The sequence below is a fragment of the Melopsittacus undulatus genome, chromosome Z (assembly GCF_012275295.1).
Source record: "Melopsittacus undulatus isolate bMelUnd1 chromosome Z, bMelUnd1.mat.Z, whole genome shotgun sequence".
Classification (NCBI taxonomy): Eukaryota; Metazoa; Chordata; class Aves; order Psittaciformes; family Psittaculidae; genus Melopsittacus; species Melopsittacus undulatus.
This window is the reverse complement of record NC_047557.1, coordinates 83,923,956-83,939,041: the sequence shown is the minus strand read 5'-3', so window position 1 is coordinate 83,939,041 and position 15,086 is coordinate 83,923,956. Positions and strand designations below refer to the sequence as shown.

At 55.2% G+C, this 15,086-nt stretch overlaps 2 protein-coding genes across 3 annotated transcripts in view; one reads left to right on the top strand and one right to left on the bottom strand.

Annotated features, from left to right (window-relative positions):
* The window catches only part of NECAB2 (N-terminal EF-hand calcium binding protein 2), a 79,407-nt gene extending 71,454 nt beyond the window's left edge, over positions 1-7,953 (top strand). For both annotated transcript variants that reach the window (XM_005152243.2, XM_031052026.1), the window contains exons 6-13: positions 1,140-1,276; positions 5,143-5,261; positions 5,457-5,536; positions 6,274-6,330; positions 6,445-6,557; positions 6,870-6,947; positions 7,300-7,391; positions 7,531-7,953. In XM_005152243.2, coding sequence (XP_005152300.1) covers positions 1,140-1,276; positions 5,143-5,261; positions 5,457-5,536; positions 6,274-6,330; positions 6,445-6,557; positions 6,870-6,947; positions 7,300-7,391; positions 7,531-7,559 — 705 coding nt within the window. In that variant the 3' untranslated portion in view covers positions 7,560-7,953. The remainder of the gene's footprint in view (positions 1-1,139; positions 1,277-5,142; positions 5,262-5,456; positions 5,537-6,273; positions 6,331-6,444; positions 6,558-6,869; positions 6,948-7,299; positions 7,392-7,530) is intronic.
* A 231-nt stretch (positions 7,954-8,184) lies between these two features.
* On the bottom strand, positions 8,185-12,983 carry SLC38A8 (solute carrier family 38 member 8). Its single transcript, XM_034073300.1, has 10 exons — positions 12,810-12,983; positions 11,847-12,045; positions 11,504-11,657; positions 11,251-11,355; positions 10,935-10,992; positions 10,583-10,697; positions 10,325-10,472; positions 10,038-10,243; positions 9,799-9,850; positions 8,185-8,414 (listed from the first exon to the last, which is right to left on the bottom strand). Exons 1-10 carry the CDS (start codon positions 12,981-12,983, stop codon positions 8,318-8,320), a joined length of 1,308 nt encoding a protein of 435 aa, XP_033929191.1. The 3' UTR covers positions 8,185-8,317.
* Between the last annotated feature and the right edge of the window lie 2,103 nt (positions 12,984-15,086).

Sequence of the window (15,086 nt, the reverse complement as noted above, 5' to 3'; positions counted from 1 at the left end):
TTTAGAGGAGCCTTTCTTTTTTGTCACCACAAGTTTATTCAGCTCTGATGCCAAGCGATTAGCTTCAGCCAGATCTGGTGTGGCCAGTGGCTTGGTCCTGGTTTGGCTGGGCTGGGGTCACATGAGTTGGGCTGGTGTTGCAATGGTGTTGGGCCAATGTTGGACTGGTTGTGCCAGCATTAGTCCAGTTGTGCCAGTCTCCTGCCTGAGTTGGTTGGCTGGCAGGAGGTGGAGGAGCAGGACCATGCCATGGACAGGGCACGGCAAGACTGCTGGGGAAGGGAGCCTGGGTGCTTTAAGCAGATCAGCTGTGCTGTTAATACATTTTTTTAAGTGTTTTCTGTCTTGAGAGGGGTCATATTACCCCAGAAGATGCTGTTGCTCGAATAGCTTGTCCTCTTTCACCAAAGCTCCCTGGGAAGAGCCTGTTTCCTGGTGAAGGCATTCCCACTACATCCTGCCTTTGGCCCCAGATGGACAGAACTTTCCTTTTCTCCCTCTTCAGAAAAAAACCCTAATGACAAAATATGCTGAGGCTCTTGTGTCACAGCTGGTGGGCCCTGCCAGAGCTTTCTGCCACTGGCTTGAAGGCATCTTCATCTAGCAGCTGCCTGGGAAGGGCCATGTTAGTGATCCCCAAACCACTTTCACTTTAGCACTGGGTCAGCCATACTGCTGTGGATTAAGGCACTAAATAGCATGCTGAAGCTCTCAGAACAGGGATCCAAAGCACAGGATGTGGCACTTTTTATACCTGTACTTGCTGTGTCTTGTCCTGCAAGGCAATAGTAGATTTAAGATCATGGTGAAGTGAACAATGATGGGCTTTGGGTAATCGCCTCTTTTTGTTGCTCTGTTTATAGATAAATAAATGATGTGCCTTGCTGCCTACACTGCCTCTTGTCACAGCCTCTACAAGTGTGTCCCAGGGCTGATGGATGATGGAGGGCTGTATGCTGGGTGACCTGTGGCTGTTGGAAGATGCTTCCCATGGGGTGGGACAGTGCATGCTCATTCCTCCTGTGGCACTTATAGTTGGGGACACAGCTTGTGCATGGGATGTTGGATGAATGCTGCACCACCAGTGGTGCTGGGTGGTCAGTGCTGGGTCTCATCATGCTCACTGTCTGCCTTGGCAGGTGTACGAGAGTGGCAGCAACGTGGACCAATTTGTGACCCGCTTCCTGCTGAAGGAGACTGCGAACCAGACCCAGTCACTGCTGAGCTCTGTGGAGAGTGCCGTGGATGCCATTGATGAGCAAACCAATCCTGCCAGGTCTGCAGTACCTCCTGCCCTCCTCTTCACTTACAGAATGATGCTGGTGCAGGAAGTGGAGGGAGAGGACGGGGATGATTTTGTGGGATGAGGGAAAATGCAACAGGTGGTGTGCAGGGAGCAAAACTCAAACAGCTGCTTTTCCATTTACTTGCCTGTTACGTGAAATGGGGGTGGGGGAAGAGAATTTCTTTACCCCTCATGTTTGATCTGTCTATCAGTGCCCCTGGAAAGCGAAGACCCTTGTGCCCAACCAGTGTCAGTGTCCTGTTATAGGGATCCTTCACTGAACAGTCCTGCTGTATGGGAGGGCAATTCAACTGACTTTTTCAGGGAAACACACCAACGGCATCAGGGCATCTTCCCACTTTATGTTACCCACTGTCAGCAACTGCTGGCACCCACAAAGGACTAACACTAGCAGTTTATGAATAACACTCTTTATTAATATAAAATCATGGCAAATTCAGGTTTGTGATTGCTGGTAATAGGTATTTTAGGTATAGGGGTAGGTAATAGGCAAAACCAACCAAAAACTGTCACAAGAACAAGTGACATGCAACGATACTATAATCGCTAATAACAGCTAGTGTGAGTTATTTATTTAGCGTGCATTAGATAAAGTTCTTACCCAATAGGTAATAAGGGGTAGAAGACAGGTTCAGCCCATTGATTGATTCCAAAAGTCAAGATGGAGTCTTCCCTAACTTACCCTCTCTTTCATTCACTTTTATACTTTTCTTTAGTCTCAGGTGGAGCTTGAGTGGCTTCAGTCATACATTCTTCTGTTATTGATGGCATAAAATTCTTTCACTTCTCATTTAAAGATACAGATGATAAAAAAGTTTAAAGTATGGGATCAGTGAGGGGTGGTCATATCTTGGAAGTGGGTAACTTTGGGATGGAGGTGTGTGTTAGTATTATAATGAGATTATAATTAGCAAGGTTCACCTAAGGGAAGTGATTTTGCCACAGTTGCTGGCTCAGCAATGGACATAATCTCTTGTATTTCCCATCTGACAGCTGTTATGTGGCTTACCAGCTGCATGGTACCAAGTTCGCAGTTCCCAGTCTGCAGGGAGTACAGGAGAGCCTGGCTGTGGTGTCTCCACTCCGCTCCACCCGCCATTGCTCCTCTATGATAGCAGGTTGTGTTGCCTAGGGAACCGTTGTGTAGTAGATTCCACGCACACCAACCGTCCTGAAACTTTCGGATTGGTTCAAGTGGTATTTTACCATACAAATGTTTCTATAATACTGCAACTTCTGTTTATTTTCTCCTGCACCAACAGTAATTTTGGCACACTCCTTTCCCAGCTTCCTGAGAGCTCTTGGGGCTTTCCTCCCCCTCTGTGTCCTGCCCTGTCCCTTACTCTCCTGCAGCCCTAAGGGTCCATCTTGACCTTTTCACCCACGAGCAGTGCAGGGGCAGATGCAAACAAGGGGCAGCACCCTGGGGCTCCGCAGCTCTGGGTGCACGGGTCTGCTTCTCTGAGCAAATCTACTGGTCCCATTCCGGGCAAAATGTAGGCACCAGCATCAGGGTGGCTCTGTTTGGAGTGTGCTGGGGACAGCCCATGCAGTGGCTTCCCATGGCAGGGATGCTGTCCCTCCTGCTGGGCACCCAGGAGGTGAAATCCACAGAGGCAAAAGGTGCTTGTGTGCTGGGGACAGGTACCATGCCCTCGGGTCCCATGTGAGGGGGCCATCCCCATCCCAGCAGCCTGGCATGTGTTACCAAGATTGGAGAAGACATAGCAGACAGTTCCAAGCTTTCTCAAGTGCCACCAGAGCTAAAATATAAGGGGTACCTGGCAGCATAGCCCAGATGGTCACCTGGTGTCACTGTGTCGCTCACTTTCTTGTCACTGGCTGCAACCAGAACAAGTTGCCATGGAAACTATTCATCATATGCTGATGAAGTAAATCCTCCTCCTACTGTCCTTGCAAATCAGGAGGCGACAGGATGCTCAGGGGGATGCCTTGGCTTCCCCAAGCCACGTGGAAATCCCAGCTCCCTGCTGGGACACTACAGGGGCTGATGTGCCCAAATGCTTCACAGCAGCCAGGTCTTGGTGTTTTGGGTTTTAACATCAGCAGCAGTTGCACCCTGGACAGGCAGCACTGGGCTGCTCTCACTGGAGCTGTTGCTGCCTGGGGACAGCATTGAGACCGTGGGCAGCTCTGGTGACATCTCACCAGCTTTGTTAGGAGGGATACTCTGGTTTTCATCCCACATACCACTTTCTTCTCCTGATTTTGGAAAGACACGATGTCGAACCTTATACAAAAAAAATGTAAAAGGGAAACAATGAGGAGAAAACAGCCCAATGTAAGATGCAGCAATTAAAACCCATGAAAGACTTTGCTGGTTGTTATTTGCCAATGTGTGGGCCCAGTTCATAATGAGTAGTATTGTGCTTGTTTTCTCATGGTGGTAATATAAAAAAAAACCCACTACCAAACCCACAGAAGATAATCTCATATATCCACATGAAGACAAAGAGGTGGCCGAAAAAACACCAAAATAAAGGGCTGTATAATGAAGTGCAAAGGCAGATGTTAAAAAGAAATCTCTGTCTGTTATCGCTTAATTTCCTGCCTATTGACAGGAGATTATTTAGCGCAGGCAGGGCGATTATCACACAGTCTGTAGACAGGGATGTTCCTGTCGTCTTTATCACTATTCTTGCTTCCCTATCTTGGGAATGTTCTTTGGGGCCAGATCTGCTTGTCATGTTCCCATGTGCATGGTCAAGTCTCCACCAGCTGATTTGGGGGGAGAGCAAAGCCCAGACCTTGCACCAAAGGAGCCAGCTGAAATTGCTCAGGGTAGACAGGGAAGGTAGAGAGGACACCCAGCTGCTGCACTCCAGAGGAAGCTGGGTACCTGGGGAGGGACAGGAGGGCAGGACAGTACTGGCCAATGTTGTGCATATTGGCTTCTGGCACTCAGCATGTTGTCTCCATTGTGAGCTGTGTGAATGGCAAGAAATGCCAAGAGGAGTCAGGCTCCCAGGCACCTCCATCAGCAGAGAAGCAGCACAGAGCTGCTCTTGCTAGAAGGAAACACTGAAAACTCTGAGAAGCTCAGCCTCTGCAGCTCAGGCTTCCCATCAGTGGAGGAGAAAGGAAAGAGAGGATCATCCTACCTGAAGCCCACTCCCATCTTGCCACACAGGGATGGCAGCTACAAACCCTTGTGGGGATGGCAGGTCTTAGCATCCTCTCCGGTTTGCAAATCAACGAGGGCCTGGGGGGACCACTGGGTGGTCATTGATGCCTCAGGTGTATGTGCATGCATGAGCATGTGTGTGTATATACACACACACATATATGCTTTTCTCAAAGAGATGATGCAGGATGACCCAGGCCGAATGGGCTTTGTAGCCCCAGAAGAAGCAAGCAGCAAGTTGGAGGAGCTGCTACAGTGAATATGTCTCCATTCTCCAAGAGAAATAGAGCCTGTCTGTGGGGTGCATGCCAAGCAGCCATGACAAGCACTTTTCCCATCTGTTAGTAGCCAAAGCCACCCAACTGCAAAACCAGCCCAGCTAAGGTGGAGCCAGCTGCCTGGGCACACCTACAGGTGCCCCACTGTTGTGGTGTTTGTCTAGAGGAGTAAATATCCTTGCAGGCTGCAAGAGATGGGCAGTTCAAGTGTTTCCTAAGCAGGAAAGAAAAGTGATGACTGCTGGGAGCAGCCTGCTGATAAGCTTTTAATGCTGAAGGATGGCACTAAAGGGAAGCCAAGGGGCCTGGAGCTGGTGGCAGAGGTGCCAAAGAGGACGCTCCAATGTCAGCTCCCCGGGACTGGCTTACACTCAGCTGCCCTCCTTGATGGCCTGTGTGCTCTCTGGTTGCAGGCACTACCCCAGCAAGACAGGCCATGGTCTGATGGAGACCTGGTACGACAGCCCTGTGCCCAGCTACTCTCCCACCAACTGGATGGTCCCCAGGGAGCCCGGGAAGACCTTCCAGAGTGGTAAGTGATGGCTGCTTCCAGCTGCACTCACAGCCTGAGGTGACTTAGGGTGCTCAGGGAAGGGAGCTGCAGTCCCAGCAGCATCATGGAGGTGATGCTAGACTTCCCTGGGGGGCAGCAGGGCTCTCAGGGTGCCTCTCTGGGAGACAGAGATGGAGGCAGGCTTCTTCACCACTGCCTCCTGGCTCCACGCAGGTTCGCCTGACACCAAGGTGGAGGGGCTGGAGGGGCAGATCAACAGGCTGGCTGAGCTGATTGGCAAGCTGGAGGACAAGGTAAGGGCCAGCGTTTCCACACGGGGGGCTGTTCCTGGGACCCACAGCTTCCTGTCCTGGTTGGCACTGAGACAGATGACCAAGAAGTGGTGGTGGTGGCAGCTGGGTGGATGTTGGTGGGGTTGGAAGATACTACATCTGATAAGCTGATGGCAGCTATTGTAATGTGCAATGATTAACTACGAGTTTATTTAAACAAGAAAAAACCATAAGGAAGAAGGCAATGTCTCTTGCAGAGGCAGCCCTACTCCATCTAGGGACTGAAAGAGAAAATGTTAGTACAAGAGATGTTTCCAAAATCCTCCTGGTTTGCACTTTCAGGACTTAAGAAGGCAGCAAAAAGTTGGTGCTGTACATGGGGGCAGAGAGTTGCTGTGAAGGGTGAGGGCAGAAAAGTGTCAGTCATGGTTGCCCAAGGAAATAGAGTGTCCCAAGGGCTGGGAAAGCACAGGTGAGCAGTGAGAGGAGAGATGGTTCCCCTACCCCAGGGACAATCAGAGACTGAAAAGTGACGGCTGTCTTGGGGCTAGTGTGAGGACACGGTGGTGAGGATGTTGGCTGCTTGGGGAGCCTCTGCAGGGGGCCCTGATGGAAGGGGCAAATGGGTCTCAGAGCCCCCCCTTCAGAGAAGGGGGCACAGCCCATCATGACCCCAAGCACTGGGGACAGAAACCCACCAGCCTGGGAGGGACACACAACCTCAGCCCATGCTCCCACTGCTTTTCCCCCTTCCCCAGACCTTCTGGTTTGACCTGCACCAGCGGCTGTCAGACAGCGAGAGCACGGCTTGCACGGTGAGAGCACCCTGGGGTGCTGGGGCATCCCTGCAGTGTGGCATCGCCCTTGGGGTTGGGGGTGTCACCATGTTCTGGGGTCTGTCATGCTGCTGTGTTTTGGGGGCCCGGCAGTACCTTCTCCTGGTGCGAGATGAGATGACGGTATCGCACAAGCACCTGGGCGAGTTCTGCAGCTCCCTGAAGCAGTACCTGAAGAGCGTGGCCGGGGAGCGGGACTGCTTCCAGTGCGTACCACCAGCAGATGAGTATGGGGGACGAAGGGGCTTGGGGGGGGTGGGCACAGGGGTGTCCAGCTGCCATTGCAGCAAGGGGTACTCCATCAAGTGAAAGGCTGAGGCAAAGCAGCCAGGATTTGGGATGCCAGTGATGCTCGGCCACCAAAACCCTTTTGTGTGGGTTGAGGTGTTGAAAGGTGAGTTCCCCTTCACTTGGGCTGCTGGGGCTAGGGTCACCCATCGGGGGCTGCAGAGGCTGAGAGTGGAGGGGGGAGAGACGCCCCATGGTTTGGGGCTCACCCCTCTCCTCACTCCTATCAGTGTCACCGCGGTGAAGCTGCCTGATGGGGTCACCTTCATTGTCTATGAGTTCTGGGAGACTGAGGAGGATTGGAAGAGGTAGGGAAAGGGTAAAAAACCTGGTTTGGGTGGGGTCCTTGGTTGTGGAGGGGTGTTGGAGCTGCTGAGCCCCAAGCTCTGTCCCCTGTTGGATGGCAGGGGTGAGGATATGTCTGTCTGTCCTAGGGCTGTCACTGTAAAGGGTATGAGGGGCTTGAGATGTCTCTGCATGTCCCACCTGGGGGTGCCTTTGGATATAGGGGATTGGAGGGAGGTCTCACTGTCCTAAGCCATGGAAGGGTGCTTTGCCTGAGGGTGAAGAGGCTGTTGTCACCAGAGGCAATGGGGTGGCAGGGGCTGGGGTGGTGATGAGGTGAGTGACTGTCATCCATTCTCTCTCGCCCGGGTGCAGGCACCTGCAGAGTGCCACCTGCAAGGGCTTCCAGCATGTCAAAGTGGACACACTGAGCCAGCCTGAGGCCATCTCCAGTGTGGCTGTGCCAGGTAGGAGGGTGTCCATCCCTTGGGGTTGGCACAGGGACCCCGGAGCAGCTGACAGCACTCCCAGTGTGGGGAGCACGGGTGGGGGGTCAGGGTGATGCTGGGCTGGACAGGGCTGACCCTCTGGTCCTGTCCCCTGCAGCTGCCTGGTGCACCTTGAGCCGAGAGTGACCGCCGGTGCCTGCTCTGCTGTGGGGTGGCCGTGACCCCTTTGTGGGTCAATGTGACCTGTCTGCAGTGAAGGAAACCCCTGTGTATGTTCCCAGCACCCCATAGGGTCCCCTCCCCCCCCAGCTACCCCATCACCTGGGTCACCTCTTTCTGGAGTGGAGTGGGCTGTGGGGGATTTCTCCCCACAGGGTTTGGGGAGGAGGGGGGTCCCAGTGCACAGGTGAGCAGGGAGTGGCAGCTGGTGATGAGGAACAGGGAGTGGGAGCAGGAGGCTGAAGGCCCCCTGGGAGGTAATTTGGGGTCCCTGCTAGTCCCCAGGGGAGTAGGCTGTGCCTGTAGGTATAGGGACCCATGACGAGTGGGAGGAGGTGGTCAGGGTGGTGGTGAGCGGGATGCCCCTTAGTCCTGTGAGGTGTGGGTAGTCCCAAGGGGTTTCCTTCATGGTGGCAGTGGGTGCCTTGTAGATGTGGGGATCAATGTCCCCCTTCCTGGGGTCTGTACTTCTGTCTGTGTGTCTGTCTGTGCATGTGAGGAGCTCACTGCTCATCTTGCCCTCAACCCACCTTGTGTGGGGGTCCTTGGGGGGGGGGTGTGTGGCACAGGGCCCTCACCAGTTCCCTCTCCAGTCTTTATTAGCCTCTGTATAATGGGGATGGTCATGCCAAATAAAACCGTGATGAGATCCAGCGGTGTAGCTGTGCCGAGGGCATGGTGGGAGCGTCATGCTGGGGGGCACAAAGAGGCAGGTCCATGGCCCCTCAGTGCAGCAGCCCCAGCACGGCCAGGGCAGCGCTCTGCCCACAGACGAAGGCACCACCGAGCACGGAGAGGACACCCCAGGTGATGAGAGCTGCCCTGTGGGAACATGAGCAAGGGCTGGAGGGACCAAACTGACCCCCAGTAACATGCAACCCGCTGAACCCCCATATGTGGAGCCTTCTGTGGGGTCTCAGCCTCTTCTGACACGCTCCTATGCATCATGGATGGCTGAAGACCCCAGCAGCCCTTCTGGCACATCCTCACTGCAAAGACACACAACACTTGGTCAGAAGCCTGACAGCACCACCATGAGACCATCCCTGATCCTGCCTGCACCCGGTGGCCCTGCCGGAGGGGCACAGGGCACATCTGCCCCCCCCACGCATGCTCAGGCATAGCCATATCCACACAATCTCCATATACCCCCCTGCCCCATTGCCACATGTCCCCTACCCTGCTCCATCCCAGCCCTGCAACCTGTGGGTCTGCACCTCCCTGCTGCCCTCTCCCCAGGCACACAGCCTCTGACCAACACCAAGCCCTTGGGAAGCAGCACTCACCCCAAACCTTGCTGCTGCTCCATCGTGGGGTCATCAGCACTGTGAGCCTTCCCGAACTGCCCCAGGCAGGCTGGGACTGTGCCCTCGCTGTCCTCATTGCCCTGGCTCATGCTGTCCCCTCTCATGGTGATGGCTCTCTCGGGGTCACAATCTGTTGGGTCTCCCTGATGGAACTCTCCAAGTCCTTGCTGCTCACTTCGGTGCCACTGCTCACTGCCTTCACTGGTCTTCCAGTGCTTTGGCATCCCTAGGGCACCCTCCCTCCTGCCCAGATAGCCGTGTGTCCCCCAGTGCACCCTCTTGGCCAAGACCCCAAGGTCCCGGTGTGCTCCCACCAGCTGCCGTGGGCACAGGACCCCACACACATCACCTCCATCCTCACTCAGATTCTGCTACTCCCCTAGGAGCACAGACACACTTTGGCACACACCTATCCCAAAACTCACCAGAAACATGCCAAGTCCCCCTGACATGGGCTTCTGCAGCCTTGGAGCACCATGGACTTCTGACCCCCACCCAAGTAACCACTGTGTGCCCCAGTGCCTTCAAACCTTGCTTCAAGAGGTCTGGTATTCACATCTCTGATCCCTGTGCACATTCCTCATACCTAGGCACAACCTCATTCCTGGGCACACCCCTCGTGCACAGGCATATTCCCAATTTATGGGCACCTCCCCAATACCTTGACTCAACTCTGGTACCCAGCTACATCCCCAGTGTTGGAACACATCCCTCCATACCCACTCTTCATCCCCACCACAGGCTCCTGCTGTCAGTGCCTACAGGTGTCCCAAATCCCCCTCCTCATGAGATTCCTCCTGGCTTGGCCAGGGTGACCCCAGGGACCCTGCTGGAGCCATGTATCATGGGATGCTGTCCCCCTGCCCTTCCCCACCACTCCCAAGCGCACAGAGACTCACTTTTTGCGTGGCCCGAGGGTGCAGGTCCCAGTCATGCACACCAGGCACAGTCCTGCCACCAACACATAGGCTCAGCTCCACCACCTGGCACCCCTCACCCAGGCCCCGCATCAGTGTCCCCATGCACGTGTCCCTGCACCCCGAAATGGGGCCAGGATGACCCATCACCACCACAGCACCCACCCTGCACCAACAATGCTTTTGGCACCAGCACCCTTCCTCTGCCTCCCACTGCTCACTCTTGCCTGGGAAGATGAAGATGAAGAAGGCGCTGATGCCCCCAATGAGCTCAATGACCTTGCCGATGTCTGGGACAAAGAGGGCAATGGCGAGAGTGGTGGCCATCCAGGTGACTGTCAGTACTACCCGGCTCCGCTGCTCCTGCGCCTCAGGCACTGCCATGGCTCTATGCTTGGGGGTCACCCACACATCCCGTACCACCGACCTGGGGAGGAACAGGGAGGCTGATAGCACCCAGTGGAGCTGCACTGGCCAGCGGACACCTGGCTGGCCACCACCCCTTCACCTGCCCAGCAGCACCACAATGGGGTAGATGGTAATGATGGAGACACCAAAAAGCAGGCGGGCGACAATGACAACAGGGTCGTTCCCTGGGTAGGACATTAGGACATCAGGTGCCGCAGCCTCTCCAAAGGTCAGGTAGCCATAGAACCCTGTCAAAGGAGCAGTGGGTTGAGTGGTCATGAGGAGGACAGAGGAGCCCCGAGAAAGATGAGGACAAGTGGGAGAAGGAGGAGGTGAAAGTCTCTGGTGCTGAGGTTACCTGTGAGGGAGTAGATGAGCAGGCAGATGAGCATGGAGACCACAGAGACAGTGACCCAGTGTGACAAGCTCTGGTTGCGCATGCTGCTGTAGATGGTCACACAGGCCTCGTGGCACTGCAAAGCAAGGAGGGGTGGTGCTGGGGCCCCATGCAGGGAAAACTCCCACCTCCAGGGGTGCCTTGTCCCACTCTCACCCATCCCCAGGGGCTTCTGTCCTGCCCTGCAGCCACGTCTGGATGCAGAATGGGTCCCCTTCCCTGCAACCCCCCTGCAAGGAATAGTGTCCCCATGGTCCAGGATGCTGCCAGCACTGCCCCAGCAGCAGGGGACAGTGGTGCCAGGGTGACCTACCTGGAAACCGAAACAGATGGTGGGGATGACGCTAAAAATGGAGATCCAGGAGGATGCCCTGTGGCATGGAGGGGAAGAAGTGCAGAGCGTGGCATAAGCTGTGAAGCCTGGATACCACGGTAGGAATCACCCAGTAGTTTTAGGAGAAGGAGGGGATTGCTGGTGTGAAAGCTGGAGCTGGGGCTGCCACTCACCCACCAACCTGCCAGCACCATCCCCAGATCATTCCTCCCTATTCCATCACCCAGGGCCACCCTCTGCCCATGCTAATGCCATAGAGACCAGAGTGGGAGGGATGTGGGGCTGACCACCCTACCTGGAGGGCTGGGAGGGCTCATGAGAGCCCAGGCTCTCTGCCTGAAGGTAGTATTTCAGGATGATGACCAGGGTGAGGTAACAGGCAGCCAACGAACCTAGGATGCTGCTGGGGCATGGGAGAGCATCAGCACACAGACCCCTGGCAGCCGCGGGGGGGAGGGTGCCATGGCCCTGCAGGGACCTGGGAGGAGGTGGCCTGGGGTAGAGGGTGCCGTGGGGTGGCTACACCATGGGGGTAGCCCAGTTGGTACCTGGAGTACTTCTGGAAGCCAATCTCCTTGGGGACAGAGAGTGGGAAGATGACGAAGACACAGAGAGCTGAGAGGGTGAAGCGCTGGTCTGCATACCAAGGGGGTGACAGGAGGACCCCACTCAGAGTCCCATTGGGGTACAGGGAGTCACACACTGTGGGGAGCAGCAGGAAGGTCAGTTGTGCCCAAAGGATGGCCCAAGGAGGTCGGGAGCATCACACCATGACAGGGCCAGGTTGCTCCATGACCTCAGGCATCCAAAGAAAATGCCAGGGCTGCTCCCAGTCCACATGGGACCATCTTCCCCTCACTCCCCAGCAAGCTCCAGAGGGAAACAACTCACATTTCTCCAGCTGGTCACCCACCACCCTGAGGAGGGCCACAGAGATCATGAAGAGGTTGAGAAGGAAGCAGACCTCGCAGAGCTTCCCCGCTGCTGTCCCGCACACCACCCGGACCACCCCCTGGTAGGTGGGCTGGGCGCTGAGGGCTGCTGCATAGCCCAGCACCACCAGCCCGCTCACCAGGAAGACCAGCGAGCCCTGTGGGGACAGGAGCCGTCAAGAAGCATTATGTCACTCCCAGACCCAGGGGGACAAGCAGGGCCATGGCCACCAATTAGGTGGTCATCTAGGTAACATGGGTCAGCAGATGGGTGGAGAACCAGTCCTAGGTGAAGTTTTAGGATTAGATTTGGTGGTTGAGGGCATGTAAGGTAGAATCATAGAATGGTTTGGACTGGAAAGGATCTTAAGATCATCTAGTTTCAAACTGCTGACATGGGCAGGGATGCTTCACACTAGACCATGCTGCCCAAGCCTATGTCCACCCTGGTCTTGCACAGACAGGGATGGAGCATTTGCCACTTCTTTGGGCAACCTGTTCCAGTGCCTCACCACCTGCACTGTAAAGAACTTCTTCCTTCTATCTAACCTAATTTCCACTGTTAAAGTTTAAACCTATCACCCCTTGTCCTGTCACTACAGTTCCTGATGAATCCTCTCCAGCACCCCTGAAGGCCCCTTCAGATACTGGAAGGCTGCTATGAGGTCTCCTCACAGCTTCTCTTCTCCAGGCTGAACAGCCCCAATTTTTCCAGCCTGTCAATTGGTACCAGCTGCCCAATTATACTGTAGGTTACACTGATGCAAAGAGCATCTCTAAGGCGGCAGGTCCTGCCCTGACTGTTTCCCCACCAGCCTGGCTTGGGACGTGGACGCTGCCCCCCAAGTGCCCTGACGAGCTCCCCGAAGACGCCGCTGCCCCCAGCCCTTCTCTCAGGTCCCAGCCCCCCGCTCCCCCTTACCAGCTCTACCAGGAGCGCCGGGATAGCTCCGCCAGCCCTGCCGAAGGCCCAGGGGAAGCTCAGCAGCCCCGCGCCCAGCGCCGACTTGAGCAGGATGCAGACGGCGCCGGCGGAGGAGAGCCCGGCGGGACCCGGCGGCGGCAGCAGGGGCCGGGCCTCGCCCACCAGCTCCATCCCGGCGGGACTCTGCGCCGGGCGGACAGCGGCAGCGCTGACCCCTCCGATGGGCCTCCCTGGACCCCCCCCACTGCGGGGAGCGGGCAGCGGGAGGCGGGGCAGGAGCCGGCAGTGGAACCCCCCCTCCCAGTGCCCCCTCTTGATCCCACCGCATCTCGGGGCAGGGCATCGGCATCGCCCTGAAGACGGGTGCGGGACAGGGGGAGGACCGCGGTTCATGCACCTCCCCAGCTCGGGACCAGCGGCCGTATCCCGCTGCCTGTGGGCACCCCCAAGCCTCAAAGAGCTAGTACAGACCAAGGAAAACCAGCAGCCCCAGAAGCTTCCAGCACGGGGCTCAACCTGGGGACTCCTAGTTCCAGCGGTATTCACCCCATCCACTCAATTTCGACCACAGGACATTTTGGAGTATCCTGGGTCAGGGAGGGTGAGGAAAGGGAGCTGCAGTGAGCACCCTTCACACCGTTTGACTGAAGGATGCTTTGCTACTGAGTACAGGATGAGGCCAGCATCCCTCAGTGTCTGCAGCAGTTAAAAGCCCACTGGGGTGCTCCTGCACTCAGGAGACCTTATTAAGTGCCACCTCTTTGGAGCATCCCATCCCCTGCTCCAAAGAGGGAAGGGAGGTGCTAGGATAACAGTATGGGGTAACTGATGCCACAGGGGACCCACACAGAGAAGGCTACACCCCATGGGGATGATGGGCTCATCCCCTACACTGTGCTGCCCTCAGTACATACCACCACCCAAAGGCTCGGCCCACAGGCCCCCAGTGCTGGCTGACAGCCCTTAATGCATTTTTGATTTCCCAAATATGTGCCCTTCTGATCTCGGTAAGATGGATAAAGAGACTTTAATCAGCTGCTAGGAGGAATTATGGATGGCTAATTGTGCCTGCCACCTCCATTACATCTCTGCCACCTATGGGGCTTATAACCATTTAGCAGGGCCCTTCCAGGCCTTCATTAGCTGCACACCAAAGGCTTCAGAAATAATTGGCCTCTACGATTTAGAAATTGGCCACTGGGCTGTAAAATACCAGCCACTGGGAAAGGCTCTTAATTCAGACTGGTGCTTTGATAGAGCTTGACTCTGGTTTGAATGCTGCAGTGGAACTGTCATCTCTCATTAATGCTCCTCCTCATTAGGACTAAAGCTTTCCAGACTGCCTCTTATGGGAGTGCCTCTAATCAAAGGGATGCAGCTCACCTCCCAGGCTAACACAGCAGCCCCAAGCAATTTCTCTGCTCAGTGGCTCTGAGCTCCCTTGCTTATTTTTTTCCCTCTTTCTCCCATTTATCTGGGTGCTCCAGCCACTGGGCCACAAGCCATAACCCAAGGATTCCTGTTAGCTGGCAGCTTTATCTGCTGTGTCCCTTCAGCAGGTGCCCTTCTCTCTTCTTGATGGAAAAGGGTTGACAATCTATTTTTCACATTATTGTCTTTGAAGACAGTCAAAGGTACATGAATTCAACAGCCCCTGTTTTGAACAAATGAAAACACCAACTACAATTATGCCTTGCTACTTGCAATCCCTTCTCAGGTCTGGCCCTAGAGATCTTACACCTTTACTGACAGCTCTTTTGTAACCATTATGCCCTGCAGAGCTGGTTGGTCTTACAAGAGACCCTGATGCCATGGGTGAGATGGAGAAAATCCCCTCCCTGCCAGCACAGGTCCATGGCTGGAGAGAAAGGACTCACTCCAGCACCATTGGGATGGCACAAGCAACCCAACCTCAGGATCACCCCTCAGCCCCAACAAGCTTCCAGTAACATCTCCAAAGCAAAAGTTCAGCACCTTCTGTCTCGGCAACAGGATATTGCCTCATTCTGCATCCTCATCTTTGGAGGGGAAGGCAGTCTGGGAAAAGCCAACTGGTCTCTGGGTTAGGGAAAATGGGTTTTCCTAATCTGTTTTGCAGGACAATTGTGTACAGCAAAACCCTATCCACAGCCACCTCTTGGGAGGTTGCGCCAGGCTACATGGAGAAATAGTCTCTCCTGCAGCGCCCTTCCCAAGGCCCACCACCACAATCCATGACTGTAAGCCCTGAACTGGGTGGGTGTAGTCAAGAGAGCCCAGCAGAGGCTGTCTTTG

Coding starts and splice junctions, on each gene's coding strand:
- SLC38A8 (XM_034073300.1), bottom strand. CDS start 12,983: ATGGAGCTGGTGGGCGAGGCCCGGCCCCTGCTGCCGCCGCCGGGTCCC. Junction 10,698..10,934: donor CCATCTGTTTCGGTTTCCAG/GTAGGTCACCCT, acceptor CTTGCTTTGCAG/TGCCACGAGGCCTGTGTGAC. Junction 9,851..10,037: donor CTTCATCTTCCCAGGCAAGA/GTGAGCAGTGGG, acceptor TGTTGGTGGCAG/GACTGTGCCTGGTGTGCATG.